The sequence below is a fragment of the Nematolebias whitei genome, chromosome 22 (genome assembly GCF_014905685.2).
Source record: "Nematolebias whitei isolate Nwh7 chromosome 22, NemWhi1, whole genome shotgun sequence".
NCBI lineage: Eukaryota > Metazoa > Chordata > Actinopteri > Cyprinodontiformes > Rivulidae > Nematolebias > Nematolebias whitei.
In genome coordinates this window covers 31,439,492-31,463,517 of record NC_056519.1, presented here as the reverse complement: position 1 = coordinate 31,463,517, position 24,026 = coordinate 31,439,492, and the positions used below count along the sequence as shown (strand labels likewise).

General features: G+C 40.4%; 1 protein-coding gene and 1 long non-coding RNA gene across 2 annotated transcripts in view; both read right to left on the bottom strand.

The window, feature by feature from the left end:
- The window catches only part of cog5 (component of oligomeric golgi complex 5), a gene marked incomplete at its 3' end in the record, with an annotated part of 64,903 nt that extends 63,723 nt beyond the window's left edge, over nucleotides 1–1,180 (bottom strand). Inside the window, 2 exon segments of the mRNA XM_037695774.1 lie at nucleotides 295–499; nucleotides 1,144–1,180. Coding sequence (XP_037551702.1) covers nucleotides 295–499; nucleotides 1,144–1,180 — 242 coding nt within the window.
- A 353-nt stretch (nucleotides 1,181–1,533) lies between these two features.
- LOC119428102 lies at nucleotides 1,534–20,620 on the bottom strand. The gene is made up of 4 exons (XR_005187691.1): nucleotides 20,458–20,620; nucleotides 17,876–17,988; nucleotides 17,660–17,737; nucleotides 1,534–1,648 (listed from the first exon to the last, which is right to left on the bottom strand). It is a non-coding gene; the product is annotated as an uncharacterized LOC119428102 (long non-coding RNA).
- Nucleotides 20,621–24,026: the final 3,406 nt, after the last annotated feature.

Sequence of the window (24,026 nt, the reverse complement as noted above, 5' to 3'; positions counted from 1 at the left end):
AGGTAGCTTTACAAATCTACAAAAAATACTTTGATGGCTAAATGATATATTGTTTAAACAGAATAGTTTTCTTTTAATCATGCAAAAACTTCAACAAATTTAAACTGCTAACGTCCTAAAGTCAAAATTCCTACAGTCAATCAATACTGGCTATAAACATTTCTTAGTGTCAGTGTATTTAGTGACATATAAAAAAAGACCTACTGCAGAGCGGTTGAACATACATGTTGCTGAGCTCAGCACTAGACAAATGAAAGTGGTTCTGACTGTGCTGCTGCATGTGACTGCACTCACTTGTAGTCCTGTTTGCCCTGTGTGAAAAGGTCCAGGCTGTCTATTTCTGCAGTAGTGATATCCAGAGCAGAATCCAAGCCTCCACTGCTGGTCCAGGAGCCCTGCAGACAAGTGTTATACTGCTGCAGGCGGCGCCACAGCTCATTGTAAAGTTGCAGCAATTTGGGATATTCTCCTTCAAAAGCCTGCTTCAGGAATGAGGAGGCTAGAAAGAGGTGACAAAAAAAAAAAAAAAAAATGTATATATATATATATATATATATATATATATATATTTAATCTTTATCTATATACATCTATATCCATGTGTGCTAGTGTGTGTACAGTCACTTTCCAAACAAGTAGAATATCAAGGAAAAGTTGTTGAACTTCCATAATTGCATTCAAAAAGTTAATCTTTAATAGATGATAGATTCAGGGCCCACAACTTAAACTATTCCAAGTATTTATTTGTTTATTTTTACATAATTTGGGCTTCCAGTTCATGAAACCCACAAAAACAGGATTTCAAAAAATTAGAATAATAAACATTTGTAATATATCAGTCTGTATGTAATGAATTAATATAATATACAAGTTTCACTTTTTGAATGAAATTACTGAAATAAATCAACTTTTCCATGATATTCTAATTTTATGACCAGCACCTGTATGTATGAATGTATGAATATACTAATGACTGTCACAAACATGACTTTAATAATATTAAATAAAAATAAATTGACATATTCAAAGTGATTCAGAACAGCTCATGTCTGCATTGAAACCCAACTAAATATAGTAGTTTATACTCACTACCCTTTTTGTTGAAACACACATTCTATGCAAATCAAATAATAGACAGTTTACTCAAGAGTTCACACGACACAGGTGAATATCCATACATCCATACAGAACCTTTACCCACTTCTTCCTTTTTGGGTTGTGGGGGTCACTGGTGTACATATCCAGCTATCACTGTAGGAGAGGTGGGGGACACCCTGGACAGGTCTCCAGTCCATCACAGGGACATAGAGACAAACGAGACAAACAACCATTCACTCTCTCTCTCTCACCTAGGGACATGTTAGAGTCACCAATCAGCCTAACATGCATGTTTTTGGTCTGTGGGAGGAAAGTGGAGTATTATATTACAATTGAAACATTGTGTGCATCTGGACTCCTGCAGTCTGTAAGACGTCTTCAACTGAGCAGTAACCTGTACTGCATTATTACACAGTTGTCGTTTCAGTGGACGCACCAGACATAACACCAAGAAAAGACACCTCTTACCTTCAGTTGCTTTGTGAAACTCACGACTCAGTGTGCTGGTTACATCGTTCCAAAAAGTGGAGAGAATATCGGGTTGACCATCCTGTCATCAAAACGGCACAAGAGAAACAATATATGGTCTGCTTCAACTTAAAATCAGCAAATTTATCAATTCACAAGAACATTTTTGATCGACCCAAAACTCTTTACAATTTACTCCATGAAATTGAAAAGTACAAGTTAAAAAGATGGTTGACCTATAGTATCATACACTGTTCCACATCTGTGTTACATTAAAACGTTTGAATTTGTCATTGAGTAAAAATTATTTTAATGTGTTGTGACTGACTCTGAAGAATCCACAACACGTTATTATGCCAGAATTCTGCACTCAAGAACTTGGTACAGGTTTTACTTCTAGGTTGTTCTGTTTCGTGATGAACACTCGAGTCCCATGACCTTGAACTGTGCACAGCCGTCAACCTCGTATATTCACTGTGATGCACTGCACAAAGTTTGATGCAACCGAAGACACATTCATGTTAACAATACTTCAATCTTTGCAACACTTCCAACTTCCTAATGGTTTGTCAACACTTCATGAAAGAAAATAAAACAACATTTTTATTTTATTTTAGTCATTCATACAGCTAACTTTTATTTTCTTTGAATACACTGTAATGAACTAAAATCAGTCTAGACTAACCAACAAAACTAGTAAAAGACCATCATTGTTGCTCAATATCTACAAACAAAGAGTCAAAGGAAGTGATTAGTGTCATTTCTGGTCTATAAGACGCTCATTTTTTCACAGGCTTTGAATCTCACAGCTTATACAATGCTGTGGCTAATTTATGGATTTTTTATTTTATTTTGACGGGCTATGGAGCTTCCTGCCACCAAAAACATTTAGCTTGGTCACACCTGGGCACTCAGCGCTGCCCAATACATGTCTCTCTTGGGAGGGTGTGTCCTCGTGACTCAATAAGACTACCTGTATAAATAAAGGTTAAAAAAAACATGGGACAAATGAAATGGGGAGGGGAGGAGAGAACGGTGGAGGGGTGGGGGGAACACCCCCATGTGCAGAGCATGTGAGGGGGACTCCCCTGCATGCAAAGAGCAACTTTTGCTCTGCGGGGCACAAGCTTGTAGCAGGAGAAATATGAATATATGCATCAATGACTTCCTGGTAGACTACTGTATTTTATTCGTTAAAGGTGATTGATTGATTAAAAAAAATAAATAAATTCAGGTCACCCTTGTGAAAGAGATCTCGATCTCAACGGGCTCTCCCTGGTAAAATAAAGGTGATTGATTGATTCGACAAAGAAAGAGACTGAGGACGAGTGTGATGAAGTTTTTCTGAGGCTGTTCAATTCTGACACTGAACAAGATGACTTTAGTGCACAGGAGGAAGATGACGATAGCGATCAGCCTACTGTATTATCATTTATTACCAGCTGTGTTAAAAGCAATGTTCAGGAAAAAAAATAAAACATTTACCATATTTTCCGCCGTACACGTCGCACCGCCCTATAAGTCGCATCAGTCCAAAAATGTCTAATAAAGTGAAAAAAATCCATAAATACTTTGATTTGCCGTATAAGTTGCATCTATTATGCATCACCACTGACAACCCAGAAATGTGGGCCAGTGTTGTGCCAAAAATCGATTGGCTGCCAAATGGTGGCAGTGGGAGTGTGCACAGGAGGACTTTAACAAGATTAACACTTAAAAACAATTATTTGTTTGTTCAAAATTATAGTAAAGATGAGAAAAATGTTTGATGGATAATCACGTGACGTACATCCATGACGCAAAACAACGGCGCTAACTGGTCCAAATAACAGCGATCAAAATGTTGAAAAGACAGACCAATTTACTTTCGTCTAAAAAGGCTTCTATTGTTCTTAGTTGGACAACTGAAAATTGAAGCAGCTGAAGTCAGTGGCAATCAACTAATGTCGCCTGCCACTGACTTCAGCTGCTGCTCCAATCTGCAGGAGTGAGCGAGCGGCGTGGGGGTGAGCGCCGAGCTAACCCGGCAGCTGTACGTGAGCAGGAGGTCACAGGCAGCGGCCATAACAGACGGAGGAGACGCCAGGAAGTTTCACATGTGAGTGGAGTCAGACAACAACGCAGAGGACTGAATTCAGCGGAGCGGTGTAGGGGTCGGAACCATGAAGTGAGAGGAGAGGAGGGGGATGCTTGCCTTGACGGAGCGGAGCTGCTCTATTCACACACAAGGAGAGAGATGATGTTGTTGCATCAACTGTGTACTTGTGGAGGTAAACGTAGATGTTTAACAACCTGCTAAAATACACCAGATCAAAGGAAATGGCATCTACTTTATTCAAAATTTTCTGGGGGAGGACCCCCAGACACCCCCTCCCCCGCCTGCCATTTGCATTCCAGCATCGATCGGTTTACAAATGAAGTCCTGGTCTGTCTTTTCTTTTTTTTTTTTTTTTTTCTTTTTTTCTTGTGATGGCCTCCCTTCTCCCCTTACAGCCATCCTCTCCACACCATTATTATGAAATATTTATTATAGTGACATTCTAGTGTAGGGTTGTTTTTTTTTTTTTTTTTTAATAGGATAGAAAGAAAGAAAAGACAAAGTAAGACTCCAAAATATAAGAAATATATACAAATAGAGCACACTTCAAAACACCCGGCCACTGTCTGTTCACCTGCAAAGAACATGACAAAACACAGCAACAAAATACATATGTATAAAGAACTTAAAATATTCATGGCTTTGCAGTAAGTTTCAATAAATATATATACCCATACCTACGCCTATATACATACATACATACATACATACATACACATGAATATACACTCACATACATATCTATATATCTACATATAAAGCCTACATAAACATCCCTGCTTCTGTTTGTGTGTGGTTGTGAGCATGCATAAGTGTATAAGGCTTCTCTAATAGAACATTTATTAGTAATTGTGAAGCAGCAGAGACCCGACCCCCAAGACCAGAGGCAGACGAAAAAGGGGGGACCAGAGCCCAAGACCCCAGGAGGGACCCCGACCGCGGAGCCCCCAGAGCCACCCACACAGGGCGAACCACTCACCCACCCCCCAGAAGGGACCACAGGGGAGAACCGGAAGATCCCCACCAGCAACCACATACAGTGACCCCCCGGGGCCAACAGCGACAAACTCATAGGCCTCCGTCGGCACCCGCCGCACCGATGTAGGTCCAGGTCCAGGCACCGAGGCCCGGGCACCGAGGACCCACACCACCCAGGCCAAGGCCTGACAGGGCCAGAGGACCCGAGCCCCACCAGGCAGACACCAGGCCGAGCCGACACACGCCCAAGCGCCCAGCCCCCGATACCAAGGGCCCCAAGCGCACCGGCAGGCAAGGGCACACCCCACCAGGGGGCCGCGCGATAGGGGCGCGATGCCAAGCACCCCCAGTTGTATCAAAGAGGGGGCAGTCCGAGTCTCGGCCTAACAAATACCCATTCATACACATACACAATCACACTATCCCAACCTCAATCTCACATTCATTCACTCAAAGACATACAATAACAATACATTTCATTCTTATTCCCGATACACACTCTATACCCCCCAGGTCCAAGACATGTACCCGCCCTCTACAGGGGGCAGCCCATGCCCAAACCCAGGAGGTAAACCCATTCATTCTTGAGCGGAGAAGAGCCAATACCCCAGATCCGGCCCAGGCCATGCCCCGCCGACAGGATACCCCCCCACCATGAAGAGGACACGCCACCGACCACCCCCACACACCGCCAACAACCAAGCACGCACCCCCAGCCGACCGCCCGCCAGGCCCCGGCAGCCACCCCGGCCAGCGGGCCAACCATGGCACCCAAGAGCCAAGCTCAGGGGGTCCAAACAACCCCAGGGAGAGCACAGCGCCAGCACCGCCCATGGCAACCCCCAGACCCTGAACCCCCACATAGTCCTGGTCAACACCCGACGGCCTGCCCTTCTCCCGGACCCCACCCCCGGAATGGCAGTCAGGGAACTAGGTGGGTAGGAAGAGGAGAAAAAAAAAAAAAATAAAATAAAATAAATAAATAACTAAAAATAAGACCCCGACACATACACCCCCACCCCTAGATGTGCTGTTGATGTGTGTTGTTGTATAGTGCCATTAAAAAGGAAAGAAGAAGGAGCAAAGGCTGGCATGGTGCCAGTTTCCCCTCCACCCCAACTCTATCCAAACCCTAGTGTCTAAATGCAACCGTTGTAAGTGAGCACAGGCACAGGGGGTGAGAGTAAGGTCATCCCACCACCCATAGCCATGTGCCCACCTCAAATTCCTATATATGAATGTCATGAGGATGTTATGAATGAATGTCTAAGGTGTACAATAAAATTGAGTCCCAGGTGGCTATGGTCAACAAAGATGTAAAATTGTTGCAGCACACCCGAGCCCAAACAACCCTAAATGTATGGAATTGAAATGAAGAGGGTGGAGGTGCATGGTGAGGGATGGGGAGAAATAACTGTGAGAGCAAATGCTCCCACAGGGGGTCAGCTCCCCCACTGACCCAACAGCCCCCCCCCCCCCCCGCCCCCCAAGGTCCACCCAGGGATTGAGGCCAAGACACCTCTCCATCTGGACCGACCGTCAGGCCCGCTGAGCTCCAGACCAGAGAGGGACAGAGCCCCGAGGGCCGCCAGAAGCTGCACCAGCAGTCTACACACCCGAGGGCCACCAGGACCCCCACAGATCGCAGTCAGCCCGCCACCAGATGAAGCCAAACCCCACCAGGACGACCCGGCCAAGAGCGCCCGCCCAACCGCCGACAGTGCCAGGAAGCACCGGGAGCGAGCCCCCACCACAGGAAAGGGGCCAGCCAGCCGGCCATGCACAGTCCCGGGCCGCCCCCAAGGACATCCACCCCATCCCCACTCCAGAAGAAATACTACACCCACCCCTCATTCGGACATCTCTCAAAACACATAGCACACTAGACACCTAGGCTGGGTCAAACTACCCCCTCCTAGGGGCCACTGGTCACGCCCCCAAACACCCAACCCCCCAGCCCATGACCCACAACCCACCAGCGAGCCGAAGGCCCCCGCCCAGAACCGGGCACCAGAGCGCAAGCCGGCCCAGAGCCCGGCAACCCGCCCGCCAGAGCCCAAGATCCCCGAACCCCACAGGCCCAAGCCCGGGGGCGACAAGCCCCCAGAACCCCAAGCCCCCGCGCCCACCCCGAACCCACATCAGCACAGCCAGGCTACCAGATCGGTGACCCACGACCGCCGCCATAGACCACCTGAGGGCCTGCATGCAGCCACCAGCAGACATCCCCCAGAACCACCCAGGCCCTCCCCAGAGGGAAAGCAGTGCCCCCCTGCCCAGGTACCCCCAAGAGCCCAGCCCCCGGCAACCCCCCCGGGGCCCCAAACCCATACACCCACCTCCACATCAACCCCAAGGCCCCACAAGGTCAGATCCCAGACTACCCACCCTCACTATGTAACGGAGCCGATCAAAGGAGCCCACAGAGATTGATCCAATGTGTCGGCAGATGCTGTTTCAAGACTAATATGATCTAACAGAAGATTTTTATACTGATTAATGCTAAGATTATTTTTATTTTTCCAATTCAGGAGTATGGTTTTCTTTGCGATGCATAAGGCAGTGAAAATCATGCGACATGTATTTTTTTCCAGGGTAACATCTTCCAAGATAGCCAATAAGCAAACAGACGGAGAGAGTGGAATATTACATTTCAGACATTTAGACAAGTCTTCACAAACCTGGACCCAGAACCTCTGAACGGGTGGGCAGAACCAGAGTGCATGGATATAATCATCAGGAATATTGCCTGTGCACTGTGAGCAGTTGTTAGATGATGTAAATCCCATCTTAAACATTCGCTGACCTGTATAATGTACTCTATAAAGAACTTTATACTGTATTAATTGTAAGTTGGAGATTCTAGTCATTTTAAATGTTCTTAAACATATTTGAGACCAGGTGTTTTGGTCAAAATTGATTGATAAATCTGACTCCCATTTTGCAACAGGTAACATTATGGAGTCATTGATTCTAGACAATTTCTTGTATATTTTAGATAATAATTTGGGGGATTTAAGATTAAGGAACTCTAACACACATATTGGTGTTTCTAACAAAGTTTTATTAAGCTTAAATTTCTTTTTTATGATAGACTTAATTTGTTGATATTGTAAGAAGTATTTATTTTCAATGCCAAATTGTATTATTAAATTATTAAATGGAATAAATCTACACCTTCATATATGTGTTCCAGACGTTCAATTCCCTTGACTCTCCAACCTGGGAAATTTAACATATTATTTTCTTGTAGGATGTCAGGATTGTTCCAGATGGGTGTATGTCTACAGGGGAGTAGTGAAGATTTTGTCATTTTCAAATACTCCCACCATGCTGTCAGAGAAGAGCTAATACTGATGCTTTTAAAGCAAACATGTCTTTTTATATTTGTGCTAATAAACGGTAGATCTGAAATCTTAATATTATTGCATAAAGTTTGTTCTATGTCTATCCAAGATTCATCTAATGTATTCGGATTTAACCACTTTGAGATATATTGTAACCTATTGGCTAAATAGTAGTGATAGAAGTTGGGAAGTTCTAATCCTCCGGTATCTTTAGATTTCTGTAATGCTTTTAAGCTAATACGTGGAGTTTTGTTTTTCCAAAGGAATTTAGATATCAAAGAGTTCAGTGACTTAAACCATTCAGTTGAAGGTTTATTTGGAATCATTGAGAATAAATAGTTTATTTTCGGCAGGACCATCATTTTTACTGAGGCAACTCTTCCCATAAGTGATATAGGCAGAGATTTCCATCTAGTAAGATCATCTTCAATGTTCTTTAAAATTGGGATATGATTCAATTTTATTAAGTCTTCCAATCTAGGAGAAATATTAATGCCCAAGTATGTAATGTTACCTGATTGTAGTCGTTCATTGAGAGAAGTATTAAACACACAGTTTATTGGAAGAGCTGTAGATTTTGACCAATTTATAGAATAATCAGAAACTTTTGAGAATGAGTTTATTAATTCGATAACATTAGATATTGACTTTTCTGTGTTCTGAAAAAAAAGTAAAACATCGTCAGCATAAAGACTAATTTTATGTTCTATATTTCTACACAGTATACCTTTAATATCAGCAGTTTGTCTTATTGCTGCTGCTAAAGGTTCAATAAAAACAGCAAATAGTGCTGGTGAAAGTGGACATCCCTGCCTGGTCCCCCTCTGTAAACAGAAGCTTGAAGATATTTGATTATTTGTCCTGACACATGCTCTTGGTGAGTTATATAATATTTTTAACCAATTAATGAAATGGTCCCCAAAACCAAATTTACTCAATGTAGCAAATAAAAATTTCCAGTTTACCCTATCAAATGCTTTTTCTGCGTCCAAAGACAAAATAGCTGTTTCAATATTTTTACTATATGAATACTCTATTAAATTATATAATCTGCGTGTGTTTGTGGTCGAGTGTCTTCCTTTTATGAATCCAGTTTGGTCAGGATGAATAATGAGAGGAATTATTTTCTCTAATCTTTTAGAGAGGACTTTACTAATTATTTTAACATCCACATTAATAAGAGAGATGGGGCGATAACTGGTAGGTAGTACTGGGTCTTTGCCTGGTTTTAATAGTAAACTAATGTTGGCTGAATTCATATGTGTTGGAAATCTGCCATTTTCTTCTGACTCATGTAGCATTCTGTGAAATATTGGTTCCAGGATGTTCCAGAACTCTTTATAAAATTCTGCTGGATATCCATCTGGGCCTGGAGATTTCTTATTAGGCATGTTTTTAATGGCTTCACGGAGCTCATCTGATGTTAATGGTGAGTCTAGTTCTGATGATTGACTACTGTCTAGTTTTGGAAGTATTACTCTCTCCAAGAATTGATGAATATCTTCATCTGTTGGATTTATTTGTGGAGTGTATAGAGTTTTATAGAAATCTCTAAAAACACTATTTACTTTTTCCTCGTCATAAGTTATGTTACCATTTGTGTCTTTAATACCATATATAGACGTTTTTTCTTTATTTAATTTGAGTTGATTAGCTAAAAAGCTCCCTGATTTATTACTGTGTTCAAAATGTTCCAAGCGAAGTCTTTGTACCAAGAATTTGTTTTTTTTGTCAATACATTCATTTAGTTCTAATTTTATCTTGCGTAGTTTTTTCTGTGTTTCCTCTCCTTGTAAACTTTCTAATAATTTGATAGATTTCTCTAAATCCTCAATACGTTTATTTTCTTTTTTCTTTTTGTTTGTTGCGTATGATATTATTTTCCCTCTCATAACTGTTTTCCCAGCCTCCCAGAGTGTACACGCTGATGTACCTGGCAAGTCATTAAACTCTAAATACGATGTCCATTCATTTTTAAAGTATTGTATAAATTCTTCGTCCATAAGCAGTGAGGTATTTAATCTCCAGTTTATACTTTTTGGGATTTCTTTCTTATTATCTAAATTTAAAGTAACTGGTGCATGATCGCTGACAGCAATAGGGTGTATCTTAGTGTCTGAAATGTTGGTCAGCAATGAGTTGCTGATTATAAAATAATCCAGACGAGAGTAAGAGTGATGCACATGTGAAAAGAAAGAATACTCTTTACTATTAGGGTGAAGAGACCGCCATGCATCGCAGAGTCCATAATCACTCATGTACTGTTTAACTACATTTATGGATTGCCAACTGCGTTGAGCTCCTACTGCATTCAGCCTGTCTATTTTGTTATCTAGACCAAAGTTAAGATCACCTCCCAGTACCAGCGAGCAATCCATGTGATTTGATAGAGTAGAGAAGAGATCATGAAAAAAAGCAGCATCGTCCACATTTGGCCCATATAAGCTAACAATACAATATTTTTGACTGAGTATGGATAATTTTAATATTATATATCTACCTTGCGGGTCTATAACTGTGTCTAATATTGTGAAGTTCACATTTTTATGTATTAATATTGCTACTCCTCTCTGTCTTGAGTTATAGCAGGCTGAGAATACATCAGGAAACTCAGGAGATTTTAGCTCATCCACAGTTGACGGTAATTTATGAATCTCTTGGAGTAATACAACATCTGCCTTTAATCTTTTAATCTGGCTAAAGATTCTATTTTTTTATGTTGGCTACCGGCTCCATTAATATTCCATGTGACAAACCTTAAGATACCCATATTTGTGCTTGTGAAAATATAATTAAACCACACCCATTATCACAAATATCAAAAATAGTAAAACACCCAGACAATAACATAATCCTTAATGATTGATTATTTATGATTTATAGATAAACTAAGTGCTGTTTTTGAAGGTAAATCATGGATGTATTCCTTTATGAGGTATTTGTATGTATGTATATGGATATATATAAGCCTTTGTGCCTGTGTGCTACTAATTGTTGAGTCAGAAAAATAGAGACAAAAAAAAGAAAGTGAGATGATAATAAACACAATAAACACATAAAGATAAAAGAAGAAAAAATAAAAAAAAGAACCCCCTTACCACATTAAGTCTGGTCTGTCTTTTCTAATGCATCACAGATCACCACCTCCCATCCTGAACAACCACAGCAGACATCTTTCCCATTTCTCTTCCCCCACCTCTGCTCATGTAGAAAACCTTCCAGTAACACTACCGGTATGTTTGAGTGTCAGAAGTGAGGGGAACGGCACTTGTGCTTTACCTGCAACTGTCTTGGATTGGACAGGTTGAAATGCAATCTAAATACTGGAACTTGCTGTTTGTTCTCATGGAGAGATATTGCCAAAATCTCCGCATTTCATATTTAGGAACCTCATAGAAGTCATCACGCCATTTTCAAAATTACTTTGGATTTCCTAAAACACACCATTTGCCTGAGCACCAACATTTTTGTCTCTGAGAAAACTGATGATTGTGGACAATGCACGATATAAACTGGTTTTATGTAATGACAAAACCACTGCCAGAGTTAGTCTTCAGTACCTAAAGAAGAAATCATTCTTCGATCAAAGGAATGATAACATGATGACTTGTTGCTCAGACTTGTTGATAATCAAATGGCCTTGGCATCTTGCGTTGTTGTCTTGTATACAGTTTGTTTGGAGCAGTAAAAGAGCATCTCTAATTTTGTCCGGGTCATGATGTGCTGTTTATTTTAAACCTTAAGGTCATATCTTAATGGGCTGTAGCTGTTTAAGGCAAAATACCAACTCAAAATTGCATTAAAATTTAGAGCAAATGCACAAAATCTTCAATGCATTACCATCAAGTTCTGAATGTTTGTGACCAACAAGGCTGCATTTTAAATGGCCTTTAAAAAAATCTGCCCATTTTCATGTGTAGTCGACCTGCGTACTCCTTCCTCCATTCTTATACAGGTCCTTCTCAAAAAATTAGCATATTGTGATAAAGGTCATTATTTTCCATAATGTAATGATAAAATTGAAACTTTCATATATTTCAGATTCATTGCACACCAACTGAAATATTTCAGGTCTTTAATTGTTTTAATACTGATGATTATGGCATACAGCTCATGAAAACCTTTTACATTTGTTGCACTGAATCATAAATGTAATAAACAGAACCCAAAATAAATAAATAAATAAAAAACGATTATTATTGTTATTTTAATGAATTCATTGGTGTGCTGGACTGAAGGGACCCGTGGACCACAAGCTGGAAAGCCTGGCCTCTGGATCAGGACTCTGATCTGGCCTCTGGATCAGGACTCTGATCTGGCCTCTGGATCAGGACTCTGATCTGGCCTCTGGATCAGGACTCTGATCTGGCCTCTGGAGAGGTCTTGTTGCAGAGCTGTGCTTCAGCTAAACTTGTGAGCATCAGGCAGGACGACATGCTCAGCAGCACGCTGGACACGCAGCGTGGCTCTGCCGCCACGCCCCACTCATGGGTTGAAAGCTGTACCCACCGCCTCCTCTGTGACGGGGGTCTAATCCTTACGATCTCAGACAGTTCAGTGCAGCTTCTGTACAAACTGGTGTCAGCTGGTGTGGTTTGTTCCCACTGGAAACATGGCACTCATGCACAAACACGGTGGTGCAGCTCTACCATCACTTCTGCTGAGGAGCTTTGCATTTAGACATGTCATTAACTCTCAAATCACACCTCCACCGCTGGGTAATTGGTGAGAGCTTTGTTTCCATAGTAACCGTTATCTGGGGAGGTGAAACATTGAAATGTGGTTGCTGACTAGTAATGAGTTTAAGACTATTACTGAAAGTAATATTAGTAACACTGAAGCCGGGGTTTACTGTATTTCTTATGTAATCCACAGCCAATGTTTAGTATTAAAAGTATGTTGAAGTTTTTTTGTACCGTTTAAACAACAAGCGGCCGAGTTCAGTTTTGGCGTTTCTCATGATTGGTCCCTGAAGTGACCAAAAGGATTTTTCCCTTTAAGGAATACGCCTTAGTCTTGCGTTTTAATTTCTAATGACTAATATCATTCTCATTCTCAGTATGAGTAAGTAAAAGTGCCTGACATTGTCTTATTACCATAATCTTTGTTAAACCTGGTAACTACAATATATTCCATGTACAAATGGAGATCTGCACTCTTCATTCTCCATATGCACACAGATTCAACTGAACGATCTAATCACTGACAGGTGAATTTAAAAGATCATTTTATTACAGTGCCATCTGTTAGAGGGTGACATACACTGCCTGGCCCAAAAAATAAAGTCTCCACCTGGATTTAACTAAGCAAATCGTTATGAGCCTCCTATTGGATCATCACTGCATGGACCATTATGTTTCAGCTGTGTAGTGAACTAGGCCTCAGGTCAAATCTGGCCTTGAGGGGCCTTCCTGGAACAAGAACTGTATTTCATTGATTTAAGTCCATCCAGAAGACTTTCTAAGTGTCCTGCACTGATCAATTGAAAGAACACTCTCTTTTTCTATTATCATTACTATTTTACAAATGTTTGATAATCAAAGTGTTTTTAGTTCAAACCATTTTAGATGTTGCAGTGAACTAATCATTTTTAATTCAACTGTGAAACAGTAATAATGATTTTTAATCCTCATGCAAAGTAGAAATCATGTTAAGGTCTGTTACAGAGTAATTATGCATTTTCTGATTTTCTGTCTTTGAATGAGCAAGTGTAAGTTGGTCCAAGGTTGGAGTCAAACGCAAAACAAGTTGTTGGAACGAACTGTCTTGATTTTAAAATCCTCTCAGACGTAAATATAGAGGCTGGCACCTGTTTTACCCCAACTCGCCTAAATATTCCTCTCTCTGTCTCTAAAAACATTTTCAATCTGTTCCAAAACACTTTCTGTTTTTCTGACTCCTAGTGACCTCTTATGTCACAAAAACACACCCCTGTCTGGTCGATATTGACCAATCAGGAACCTCCCAAATGAACCGGAAATAGAGCTCTTTAAATGTCGGTACTTCCTAGTTCAAACCAGTCGGGTGGAGAGTCGCTTCAGGCTTCGGCTTCAGTCGTTTGCCGCTCCAGTGCTGGGAGAACAGAAGTCCAGCATGATCCAGAGCTCTTCGAGTCTTTTGGGGATTATGACATCTTCCACCTCTGAGTGGAACTTCTGACGGACTCCACTCATGTGAGTCCACCGAGAGGTGAACCTGTGTCGGACGGAATACCGTCGCTACTTCGGACGATTCACAGCTGTTCCTACGGAGACGCTGAAAGGGTGCGTTAAATGGAACTCCATACCAGTGGAATCACCTCCGCCAGGTAAAAGAGTTGATTTATACCACCTAAGTGTACCGGGAAAGAAGCTGGGAAAAACCCGGAGAGTGCCGTTCTGATGCCGACACAAACATTTCCCTCGTCCATTTTTTCTCTCAACTTAAACTTCAATTTCTATCTTTAAACTCTTCTTTTGCTTCAAATCATTCCAGATATTTTCAGAAATGTCTGTTGAGAAGTTTTTCAACCATCGCCGTATGGTTAATCAAATTGTACAGCTTGCTAATTAAGCCATGTTGTTATTTTTCATATTTTGCCAAATTAATGTAAATGTGTGATGTTAAATTTTGATTCTGTAAATAAATGACCACGTTCATTTTGATGGGTCAAAGATAATTAACGTCTCACGTTACATTTTATTAAATTCAATGCACGACATTATACAGTCCAGAAAAATGAAAGAATCCGTTTAATTTATGAATATATCCAGCATATGTTCATCTACAGCTGCAACAAGTTATTTAACCACAACTGGTGCAATGAGTTGCTTCTCATTTCTTCAACTACCGTGTTGAAAGACACATCACTTGGTCGTGGAAAAGAAGTCAGTCTGTTTGAGAAGGGTCAAATCATTGGTATCAAGCAGAGAAAGCATCTAAGGAGATTGTAGAAACTACTAAAATTAGGTTCAGAACTGTCCAACGCATTATTAAAAACTGGAAGGACAGAGGGGACCCATCGTCTTCGAGGAAGAAATGTGGCTGGAAATAAATCCTGAATGATGGTGATCAGTGATCACTTAAACACTTGGTGAAATCAAATGGAAGAAAAACAACAGCAGCACTCAGAGCTGTGTTTAATAGTGAAAGTAAGAACAACTGCACCACAGCAGCCCCCAATTAAAGTTGGAAAAAAAAAGAGCAGCGTAAAAATTCAAAAAGCGTTCAATACAAAAACAGCTGGACTTTATTTGTAACAGAAGACGTTTCGCTCCTCATCCGAGGAGCTTCCTCAATTCAAAGAGCAGAGAGTGAGAGATTCAGGTCATAAGACTGAGTGAGAAAGACACACATGTAGGTTAAGGTGTTGAGGTGTGAACTGCCAATCTACATGTGTGTGTCTTATCTCACTCAGCCTTATAACCTGAATCTCTCCCTCTCTGAGTGTTGAATTGATGAAGCTCCTCAGATGAGGAGCGAAACGTCTTCTGTTACAAATAAAGTCCAGCTGTTTATGTGTTGAACACTTTTTGAATTTATCATGTCCTGGATGACTGAGAATCTTCACCAGCACATCCATACTTTAATTAATAGTGTGACTAAAATAGAAAGACATATGGGGCCGGTTTCACAGACAAGGCTTGGATTAAGACAGGAGTAGGCCTAATCTGGACTTGTTAAACTTGGGCATGTAAGCGGCTTGTTTGAACGTGGTTTAACTTTGTTTTAGTTAGTCTAAGACGATGGAGTCCTGGAGTAAGCCTAATGACAACACCTGCATCAAGCCTCATTAGCCTAAGCTGGAGCACAGCCTGTTTGTTGGTTTACTTTTGCTCATAAAAACCTGGAATGGAATTGAGGGCAGTGTTTCTGGAGTGAATGTTGACACCAAACAATGGCTGAAGCTAAAAGAACTCGCTCAAAAAACTCTACGGAGTATGAAAAAACTTCAAACAAATGGTCACAAATCATCCTGTCAGTGAAAGTAAGAGCCACACTGCTTCTACTGAGCACAAGAAGAAGAGAGCTTGGGCTGCAGTTTGTAATGAATCCAGTGCAGACCATAATGTAACTACAAGACAAGTAGAACACCTGCAGGTGACACATGCCCATCATGATCACTACATCACAGATACATGCTTCTTTGTGATTATTACAGTATCTGTTAATAGCAACGGTTTTTATTCTATTCTTCTATGTTGTTTCATATTGCATTGTCTTATTGTATTGCTTATGCTGTGGTTTTCACTGTAATGCTGACGGGCACTTTTTGAGCTACAGTAAATATATATATATATATATATATATATATATATAAAGGAATTTTAAACCCTTCCCACACTCTTGCAATATTGTAAACAATATTTCTAAACGCTCTAAAAGAGTACAGAATGTCATGGTTTCAGCTCTCTGCTTCCAGTTGCACTTTTGGCTACACTCACTTCTTTGCTCTGCACGGAGATCAGCTGATCAGCTGCAGGAGGAAGCTTCTCCCACAGCTGTGGACTGCACACAGGTGCTAAATAATTTAAAATAATTTATTTGAAATAAAAATTCCATGCCGAACGTGCGGCTCTTCTATCAATAAGTCAACTGTGTGTCATGTCCACTCTTAATTTAAAAAACCGTGATAGAGCGAGTCCGCAAAAATCGAATCGCGAAGTAGCGAGGGACTACTGTATAGCAATCAATGACTTCCTGGTAGGCTAGCATATTTATGTGGATAAGGAAAGAGAGACTGAGGACGAGTGTGATGAAATTTTTCTGAGGCTGTTCAATTCTGACACTGAAGAAGACGACTAGTGGTTTTAGTGCACAAGAGGAAGATGAAGATAGTGATCAGTGACTTTTCCTGGTAAACCATTTCCTGGACTTTGATGTTTTCAACCAGTTTGACACGACTGTCAACAAGGAAGAGGGCCGGTAATGGAGGAGGGGGCGTGACAAAGAGACCATCTTAGCACCAACATAACTGGTTTGTTCCACTTTGGAGTAAGCTGTTGGGGGAAGAATCAGTTTTGTTGTGTGTTTCCTTGACTGATGAAGCCTTCTGGATGGAAGGTGAAATGTTTCAGCACAAAAAAAGAAACTGTCCAGATGAGCTGACTGAAAAATGTTGGATTGTACACCTGGATTATTGAGCATGGACTTTGATGTTTTCCTGGTAAACTACTGTATTTGTTAACCAGCTGTGCTTGAGGCATTATTCAGAAAAAAACATTTACTGTACGTATTTGTGTATGTTACTGGTTCATATTACATTAAAAGTTTAAAAAATCTTTCTGTGTAAATATGTCATGTTACAACGTGAACACCTGCAGCTTATATATGTACAATTTTTTTATGTATTTATCTTTATTAAGTGTGCACAGCTTATTTTCAGGTGCGTCCTATAGCCTGGAAATGACAACATCATGTAGGCTCCAAGGAACAAATACACAAATGGCTGTTTTCAGTCACTGAGCATGGACTTTGTGGGGGTTCACAGTAAAGTTTAAGGACAAAACTCTTTCCAGGATTCTCTTTCAGTTCAAGTGGACAAACCGGTACACCCTGCTTTGCTGTCTGGCATTAAGGGATTTTAAAATACCATAAACAACATTCCTTATTTGTATTTTATAAGATAGCTCGCTTTGTTGTTTTAGGAACTGTGTACGATTGACATTACAGGACTCACACGTTTACCCACCTTGCTAATGTCATCAATGAAGCAGACATGACTGACAGGGTCTCTCTTCTTCATCAAAACCTTCTGCAGGTGCTGCACCTGAACAGTTTTTGCAAAGACAACATCAGAGACACAAAGATGGACATGCTGACTTCCATTCCTGTTTCATTTTGTTCTGTTATTGACCTGGTTTATCCAATGCTGTGTGTGTGCTACATTTAGTCTGGGATTACATACCTGTCTACATGCAGCACATATCTGGTCCATTAGTTTCTCCAGATGTGTCCATAACGCAGCACGAAAAACCGCAGTGTTTCCTGGTGTTGGCATCACTGCTCTGCCAGGAGCACCTGAGGAGAACACGCAGCGTTTGAATTCTCAGTTAAAGCAGCATCTTTTCTTCATTCCACAAACTAATATGCTCCTTTTGTTTGAGATTCACTTTTTAAGTTATTTTGTTCTCTCAACTCCTGCTGTTTCGCAAACACAACAAAAAAAAAATAAGTTCAATTCAAGCTCAAGTTCAGGTACAATGTTTTAGGTCATATTGATGCAGAAATACAGAAAATTCTAATTGGTTCACAAATTTTAAGCACCACGTTAAATACACAAACGTGTATATCCATGGTTAGCTGGATGTATAGAAACCTGCAGCTGTGATATCTTGCCTCCACTTGGACGCCTAAACACAAACATGGAGAGTAGAGAGAGAGATAGTGTGGTCAGTTTGTCCTCCAGCAGTCTAAGCCTATAGCAGCAGAACTAAAGGATAGCTCAGGAAACCCAAGCCCACCCTAACTATAGGATTTATCCAAAGGGAAGTAATAAGCCTAATATCCTGATGCATGCTCAATAATCCAGTCTTACATCGGGGAAACTAAACAGCCACTGGCCAAAAGGATGGCCCAGCACAGAAGATCAACATCATCAGGCCAGGACTCTGAGGTCTACACTCATCTCCAGGCCAGAGGTCACTCTTTCAGGGATGAAGATGTTCACATCCTGGACAGAGAGGAACGATGGTTTGAGAGAGGAGTAAAGGAGGCCATCTTTGTGAAAAGAAACCGTCCATCGTTAAACAGGGGTGGAGCCTCCAGGTTCAACTGTCCCCCTCTTACAATGCTGTGATTGCTAGTATCACTCAGCCCTCTGTGAACAGTAAACAGCCATCAGGTGCTAATGATCCATTGTTAGGTTGATGGTCCTTCTTGAGCATGTGAGTTTTAAGCACATTTTCAATATTTCGATATGATTACAGCGTTTCACTCATTTCAACCTGAACAGAACAAGGTGCGACAACAACTGTGTGGTGACGTACATGTTACGCAGAGCTCGAGTCCAGAAGGAGTTAGCGGTAGCAGGCTAGGCTAATTTCCAACGCGCGTTAAGTTTTCTCTTCAAAATGAGTGGCCATGACCGTCAGAATGTGACTGAACAAGTTTTCACAAGCGAAGAGAAGCAGATGACATCACTGATAAGAGAGGAAAGACTAACTCACTGGTGTGGAAGTGGTTCGGCTTTCTAAGATCTGATAAACTGCAGGTCTATGTGCTGCAGAGTCGTTCCAGCTAGCGGTGGGAACTCATCTAACTTTTTTCATCTCAAGAGTTTCCACCCGATACAATACGCTGAGAGTCAGAAGATGAAGCACAATAGAGGTTTGAGCCAGCGTGTCCTGAAACACCCCCAGCTGTAGCAAGAGAAACATATAGGTTAGGCTATGTTGTTGTTTAAAGTTAAAACTTTTAATATTGACTAAGTTAAGAGCTTTATGTTTATTTGACGGTGATTTAATTTTTTTTAGGCTAAATACAAATAAAAGGTGAACATTAATTTATTTGTACAGTTTGTACAGTTTTTCTAAAACTTTTATATCGATATCAAATTAAATTGTTAGACCAAAATTAAGAAATGAATCGTGGTAAAAATTTTGGCCATATCATCAAGCCCTACATCCACTATACTATATCCAGTATGATAAATGTTGAATAACGAGGAGCTGGTGCATATATTGATTTGTGTAGTGTATGCACGGGTACAAAACAGTAATTTTGTACACTACTGGCACAAAACACCAATTTCTGAGCACAAAAAATGATCCACTTTGTATGAAACAACACTTCAAAAGTACAAAATGGGGACAAGATAAAGGTTTTTATTTTGTCCAAATATTTTTGCCAAGATATCACAGATGCCTATCACCCAAAACTGCAAACATGATTTCTCTTATTTCAGTCTTTATACATGTCCGGATGTCTGCTCAAATGGTAAAGTTGATAACATTACAAATTGTATAGATGGAGTATTCCACAATAAAGAATTGACTATTTCTTTATACAATTTCCTGAAGTGAACAATACTAGTAGAAAATTAAGGAAATGTAAAAATTATGTGGAAAAATACCCTGCTCATTCTAGCAACTTTTAAAATATAAACATTTTTAAAGCAGTTGTTAGTTTGAAAATCAAAGCTTTGACACTCTTTGTTTTTGATTTTTCATACTTATATAGGCCTAAAATCTAGTTGTAGACTTTGACGACTGCACAGGAACCCATTTATAATTAAAATAACAGTGACGCACAAAGTTAGAGCCATGAAGAAGACATTTCTTTTGTCAGAACAGACTATTCTCTGTGGCCTTGGTATAATAACCCATTTTGGAATAAGCAACACTTGAATTAGGTCAGCCTAGAAAATGCTATATTCTGTTAGGTTTCTGAAACGAGGACAATGTGCTCCTTGTGAGAATGTGTTAAAGCTGAACTTAATAAAGATTTAATGATAATGATTAAATGAAGCAGATCCTAGTTGGGTCTTACCTCTGGGGTTAGCTGGTTTTGTTAAACCCTTGATGTCAAGAGCGCTGCCAATGTTGTCCTTTATGGTGGTTTTGTAGCCTTCCACAACAAAGTTGATGGTTTCTCTTAAACTGCCAAGGTTATAAAAGACTTGCAACGCTGTGCCCACCTGGGTTGGGTTCTGATCCCAGAGAGAAGAAAAAGATAAACACCTTGATTAATTTACTTACCAAACCCCTTTAGGTCAACTTGCAGTGTCATTGGGTGAATCATTTTGTTTTACCAGGGGTAACTCAGGTGAAAAAAATTAAAATTGTAAGCAATCTGTAGGTTGCCATAGAAATACATTCCTCTTGACTGCCTTGCTCTCTGCTCATCATAAACATTGCTCCACACTTTCTGCACAGTACAGAGAAAGGTTTTAGTTTAGGGAGAGCCCAATAATTTGCTTGATGACCAGTGAGACATGTTCCTGTTTTTAGTTTTCTACATTCGCCTCATTATCTGTTTTTTTGTTGCTTTTCTTTTTTTAGCCATCCTATTTGTAAAAAAAATAAAAAAAAATAAATTGTATGACTTTTTGTAACTGTTCATTGTTGTTGCTGTTGTCCATTGTTGTCATCACTCTTTGTTAAATCAGGTCTCTCTTGTAAATGAGTCCTGGAGGCTCAATGGGATTAACCTGTAGAAATAAAGGTTGAATGAATAATCCAAAAATTACTTATAACATGTTACAACAGTAAGGAGAAAAGATTAAAGAAAAATGTAGTTTGCTGTCAGTGACAGTTGCTCTGGTTGATCTCAGAACAAAATTATTTTAATAGGTCTGGTAGTTCCAGAAACAAACACTCAGTGTGCCAGCAAGTACAGAGGTGACAGCAGCAGTAGCTAAAAATACACCTAACAGATTTATTAAGACCACGTATGTAGTGTAGCAAAGAAAGGGCAAAATGTGGAAACTGGAGGGAAGTTAAAATTAAAACTGTGTATTGAATAAAAAAAAAAAAAGTTTTTCAAAATCTCCATATCAATTCGTTTAGAAACAACTTCCTTCAAGAATCTAGAAATTATTTCCATCCATCGAACGAAAAAACCTCAAAAGAATTTTGTTTTGTAGGTTAGTTTGTTCAGAAGTCTCCAACATGTACATTAGAATGAATGGGATAAAACAAATAATGGGACCAATACAGCTCAGTGCATAACAATTACATACTTGGTACTTTCTGGATACTAAACTGGAAAGTAAATGAAACACATCTGGTACATACCCTGTAAGTTCAGAGTAGCAAGTCCCTCTGTAATGCAGCCCAGTCCCCTAGGCACCCAGTACGTAATGGGAAAGTATCAGAAAAGCACTCCTGAAGTACAAGTAATGTATTGAGTATTACACACCAGATACATATCCCATAAATACCAAGTACGAATCCCATAAGACCAGGGTAACAAATCACTTTATAATACAACTTGCAAGTACTAGGTACAAACCCTATAGGTACAAGGCAACATGTCGTTTTAAAATACAGCTATTAAGAACATAGCAATAATCAAGTATGGACCCATTAAAAAAGGGTAACAAGTGATTTTATAAACACAGGTCATAAGGCACAATGTACAAACCAAATATGCACACTATAAGTTTAGGACTAAAACATTGAACTTGTCAGGCCTAGCATAAAAGAGGGAAACCTGAGCATCCCTGGAAGTCAGGAATGGAGGGAAGCTCCGACAAGCACCTGGTGGTTAAGCCTAGACTCTTCAGGCTCCTAGGGCCAAGCCCAAAAGAGGGATAAGAGGCCACCTCCACTTGGGATCTCCATCTGTAAGGAGGACCATTGAAGAATGGTGAAGAGTGAGCCAGGTGGCAAGGGAGGATAAGTCCAAAAAGTGGCAAGGACTTCTATACTAGGCACTGGCTGTAAACAAACCATGAGTGTACTTGGTATCAGGCCACCTTAGGCCAAAGGTGAATGACCAATTTTGTAATCACATTTACAGATTTGCAGCCCAAGAAATGTTGCTCTATGGTAGAGCACATGTTGTGCGTGTATGACATCCCAGGTTCAATCCATGGCATCTCCAAATACTTAACTTTAGAGGCAGGAGTGATGATGCAGAAGTTACAGTTACAATAACAAAACTTCAGTGGTTCAACAAAAGATCAAGCACCCACATTTGTATCCACCTTCACTTGCACATTGTGGGCCTTTGAATAAAACCCTAAAACCCACCAGCTGCTTTGAGGGCTGCCTTAGATGGAAGATGGTATGGATAATGGAACACGTTCAGGCCTTACTGGCTTGTCTGTCCTGTAAGACTCCTGAAGCAGCTGCCAGCTGACAGGTAGAGGGCGACCAGAAGGACTGGAGATTCCATGGTTGCAGATGCAAAAGCCCATGCGGTGGAGGAATTTACAAAGACCATGGAGAAAGACTTTTGATTGACCTCAAAGCGATTCTGGCAAACCGTGCAGCAACTTACAAATGGAAAGTAGGCCCCTTTCCAGGCTGTGCTTTGTCTGGGTGGGAAACTTCTGAGTCGGAGTGGGGAAATAGTTAAATGATGAAAGAAGCACCTCACAGATCTCCTTAAACTGGTCAATATGCCCAAAATTGAGGAATATGAATCTAATGACTCGGAGTAAGACAAGTCCAGTACTTTGGCGGAGATCACCCAGGTAGTCAACAGCCTTCTCAATAACCTTGAGTAGAAGGCTAATGGCTCAGAGTAGGAAGCTGGAGTCCCAACATCAACATATACAGTATATATTATACATATAACAATTATATATATTTAAATATTTATATTATATTATATATATTATACAATATATTATAAATTATTTTATATTTTATAACATAATAATTATTATATACTGGTCCTTCTAAAAAAAATAGCATATTGTGATAAAGGTAATTATTTTCCATAATGTAATGATAAAAATGAAACTTTCATATACTTCAGATTCATTGCACACCAACTGAAATATTTCAGGTCTTTAATTGTTTTAATACTGATGATTATGGCATACAGCTCATGAAAACCCAAAATGCCTGTCCCAAAAAATTAGCATATTTCATCCCACCAATGAAAGACAAGTGTTTTTAATACAAAAAATGCCAACCTTCAAATAATCATGTTCAGTTATGCACTCAATACTTGGTCTGGAATCCTTTTGCATGAATGACTGCTTCAATGCGGCGTGGCATGGAGGCAATCAGCCTGTGGCACTGCTGAGGTGTTATGGAGGCCCAGGATGCTTCGATAGCGGCCTTAAGCTCATCCAGAGTGTTGGGTCTTGCATCTCTCAACTTTCTCTTCACAATATCCCACAGGTTCTCTATGGGGTTCAGGTCAGGAGAGTTGGCAGGCCAATTGAGCACAGTAATACCATGGTCAGTAAACCATTTACCAGTGGTTTTGGCACTGTGAGCAGGTGCCAGGTCGTGCTGAAAAATGAAATCTTCATCTCCATAAAGCTTTTCAGCAGATGGAAGCATGAAGTGCTCCAAAATCTCCAGATAGCTAGCTGCATTGACCCTGCACTTGATTAAACACAGTGGACCAACACCAGCAGCTGACATGGCACCCCA